This window comes from Phoenix dactylifera, unplaced genomic scaffold (genome assembly GCF_009389715.1).
Source record: "Phoenix dactylifera cultivar Barhee BC4 unplaced genomic scaffold, palm_55x_up_171113_PBpolish2nd_filt_p 000946F, whole genome shotgun sequence".
Lineage (NCBI taxonomy): Eukaryota > Viridiplantae > Streptophyta > Magnoliopsida > Arecales > Arecaceae > Phoenix > Phoenix dactylifera.
This window is the reverse complement of record NW_024068305.1, coordinates 10,646-14,109: the sequence shown is the minus strand read 5'-3', so window position 1 is coordinate 14,109 and position 3,464 is coordinate 10,646. Positions and strand designations below refer to the sequence as shown.

Sequence of the window (3,464 nt, the reverse complement as noted above, 5' to 3'; positions counted from 1 at the left end):
AGAGGAGGGTTTGAGGGGAGGGATTCCGAACGATGGATGATCTAAAGGAGCTGCAGGGCCTTTTTAGGGAAAAAAATTTATTTTGATTCTCAGCTCACTGGAAAGTAACTTTTCCATATTTCTCATGGAAAAGACTTTCCCATGAAATGTGGGAATCATATTCCCACGGAAATACAATTTTTCCATCTCTCTTCTTTGAAAACTTCAACCAAACAAGAGGCATCTCTTTACTTTTCTGTTGACCATATTATTTCCCCTTCTTTTTCTGCGAACCAAACGAGCCCTAAAGTTGAAGCGTTCAAATACCACACATGAGTCACTCGACATGCAAGTTTGATGTATCCCATTTGATATCTTTATCCTAGAATCAACAAATTCCACCCCGCATTGTTCACAAAATTTTGGGTCTTCTTTTTCAGCTCTGGTCACTCGATAATTTCCACAAGCACAAATTCTACTACTCCCTCTGCATTCGACTCAGTTGCCTGAAGGCATCAGTAAATGTAAGATGCAGCTCAAAGTCCAATTAAGATAGTTTGCACTGGCCTCGAGCAAGGGGTTTTCAAATCCCAGCCCGGCCCATTTCCAGCCTTATCTCTACACGACTTTTTTTTTTTTTCCTTCTCTTATCCTCTCTCTTGCCGACAAGTCACGGAACCTTGGATCCACATCTTTCCAAGCCATCGAGACAGCGTCCACAGAACAAACCGATCTCAGCGATCTCACTGCAATCTCCAACTCCAACTTTCTCGTCCCATGGCTGCTTTCCCAGTCGGCCATTCTCTTCACATCACTCACGGCAATCCTCTCCGCCCGAACAAGCCCACACCAAAAGCCAAAGTCTCCCTATGTTGCCGAAGCCACCTCCCATCCGGGCCTCCAGGAAGCAGTGAAGAGAAGCCAGTGACAAAAGCTAGTAAGAACATGGAGGAGAAGAGATGGTGGCGATTGTTATTGGAGCTCTACGGTGAGGCTGGGAAGGTAGGGAGGGAGTTCAAGGAGAGCCTGAGCCCAAAGCACAAGGGAGAGTGGAAGGACCTGGTGCTGATGAGCTTCTCCTTTGCTGTTTATGTCTACGTCTCTCAGGAGATTGTCTGTGCTTATTGTGCTTGGGTATCCATGCACAGCCACTTCTAAATTGTTACCACTCCCACTTCTGTATATATATATATATATATATATGAATCTTACCTCTGTTTTCGTTTGCTCTCCTAATTAGGTGTTGGCGTGCTTGTATTACTGAAGTAAGAGATATAGAAGAGCAGCATACATTTGCTAATGAGAACTACGTGAAGAGGAACCTTATAGGATTCTCTGAACTCTATGCATCTGGTTTTGATCTTGGTCATTTCCTTAGTATAAAAGAAGGCAGAAAATAATTAGGTGGAAAAAGACTTCAAGTGATCCAGAAAAATTGGAGATAAAACAATGGTGCAAGAAAACAGAGCAATGCACTGCGCGGTGGATTGGTTTTTTTGAAAAGACATTCTAATATATCTATAAAGGAGATTTGCTAGACTATTTCAAGTAATTTTGAATTGATAACATCTTATGATAGATATCATTCACTATTTGATTTCGTTTTTGGAAGTTACAATATAATATCATGTCTTTGGGGGTGAATCTTTCTGTTGATTTGTGTGAATAAAAAATTACCTGTATCCAAACAAGTACCATGTTTCATATTATCAACAAATATGACATTATTTAATCAAGTGCCATATCTCATTAAAACTATTGTAGCAATGCTGGTCATGACTCAGTTATTGTAGGACTGCAAACACAAAATTCTTGCTAAGTTACCAAATGCTCCATGGGCGTGACTGCATGAAGGCATTGGCTATTTAGCCAATTATATGGTGCTTCTTTGTTACTTTCCTTTGGGAACAGCGGTAGGAGCGGCACCTAAAAGAATTTTAAGGGTCAAATCGTTGGAAAAGAGATCAATGTTCATGTAGAATCTTCCTCCATGTATAAGAGGGTTTATTCACAAGGCTATGTATAAGAGGGTGCAGAAGAGGGCATGTCATGCTCCCAACCTGAGTTCACGAACCAGGGGTTATGTCAACCGCTGCATACTAATAAGAAACGTTTCTTACAAGCATGCAAGGCATCTCAACGTGACATCTGTTGCCCAAGGTGACAAGCCAAGAGGGGGGGTGAATTATGTTAATTGATGAGTGAGTGATTTAGTTAATATAGATTAAGTGCAAGTAGTAAAGTTAGAACAAAACACAATACAAACAACAAGAAGTATAGTGGTTCGGTGCTCTCCTATGCACCTACGTCCACTCCCCAAGCGACCCCTTGGAAATTCACTATAATCCCGCAGATTACAGTTGGATTGTTTTCCGGGCTCACAATCCAAAGACCTTTATGTGGAGTGATTGATTATACCCCTATTTGACTTTGATGAGCTCAAAGCATTTGAGTATATTTCATGTTGTACTAATGAATTCAATCTAGTGTTTCAGGCAAATATATGTGAATTTATCTTTAAGAGCATCGAGCTTTGGTTCAAAGAATTTTGGCTAAGTGTTGAACTCAATTAAGCCAAAGTCTGAATCTCGAGTCGACTCCGGAAGATTGCGAGTCGATTCTAAGTGTTTCAGAGGTTCTGGCACAAGCTTGAGTCGACTCCGGTACACTACGAGTCGACTCCGACTGAGAACAGACAGAAGGACAGAAAGATGAACTTCAGACCCTGTCACCGAGTCGACTCCAGAAGGCTTCGAGTCGACTCTGATGCTTGCCGAGTCGACTCCCGACGGTTCCGAGTCGACTCCAAGAAGTAACAGACAGAAAGACAGAGAAGTGTTTTCTAGACCCTGTTACCGAGTCAACTCCAGAAGGATGCGAGTCAACTCCAACGTTTGGCGAGTCGACTCCTAAACATGCCAGAGTTGACTCTCAGAGGAAAGCGGACTGAAAGGCAGAAAACCAAACTCAGTGATCCTGTGAACAAGTCGACTCCGAGAAATCGGAAGTCGACCCCAAGTCAGCCGAGTCGACTCCAACAAAGTGCGAGTCGACTCCGAGGCAGCTCAGATCAATAGACAGAGGATCGGTTTTTCGGGCTCTGAGAGTCGAGTTGACTACAAGAGGATCCGAGTCGACTCGAGAGAGAAATGCAGAAGAATAGATCTCTGGAATCCTGAGAACGAGCCATCTCCAAAATGCCGAGTCATCTCCAGATCTTGGCGAGTCGACTCCAGGGTTGAACCGATTCGACTCCAGGTTGGGACGTCACTTTAATTCAAATTCTGAACAGTGGGCGAGTCGTCTCCAGTAAAGCATGAGTCGACTCCAGCAACAGCCGAGTCAATTCCAGATCGAGCGAATTGACTCCGACCCCAACGGATACATTGTCAGGAGATGCAGAGTGTGCAGAACAGCCACAAATCAATGTCTAACGGCTATTTTTCAAAAGAGACTGTTTAAATAGCCAGAGTAAACAGTAGTAG

At 43.1% G+C, this 3,464-nt stretch overlaps 1 protein-coding gene across 1 annotated transcript; it reads left to right on the top strand.

Moving 5' to 3' along the window:
- Positions 1 to 633: 633 nt before the first annotated feature.
- LOC103698942 lies at positions 634 to 1,602 on the top strand. Its single transcript, XM_008780991.4, has 2 exons — positions 634 to 1,113; positions 1,220 to 1,602. Exons 1-2 carry the CDS (start codon positions 757 to 759, stop codon positions 1,241 to 1,243), a joined length of 381 nt encoding a protein of 126 aa, XP_008779213.3. The 5' UTR covers positions 634 to 756; the 3' UTR covers positions 1,244 to 1,602.
- The last annotated feature ends 1,862 nt before the right edge of the window (positions 1,603 to 3,464 follow it).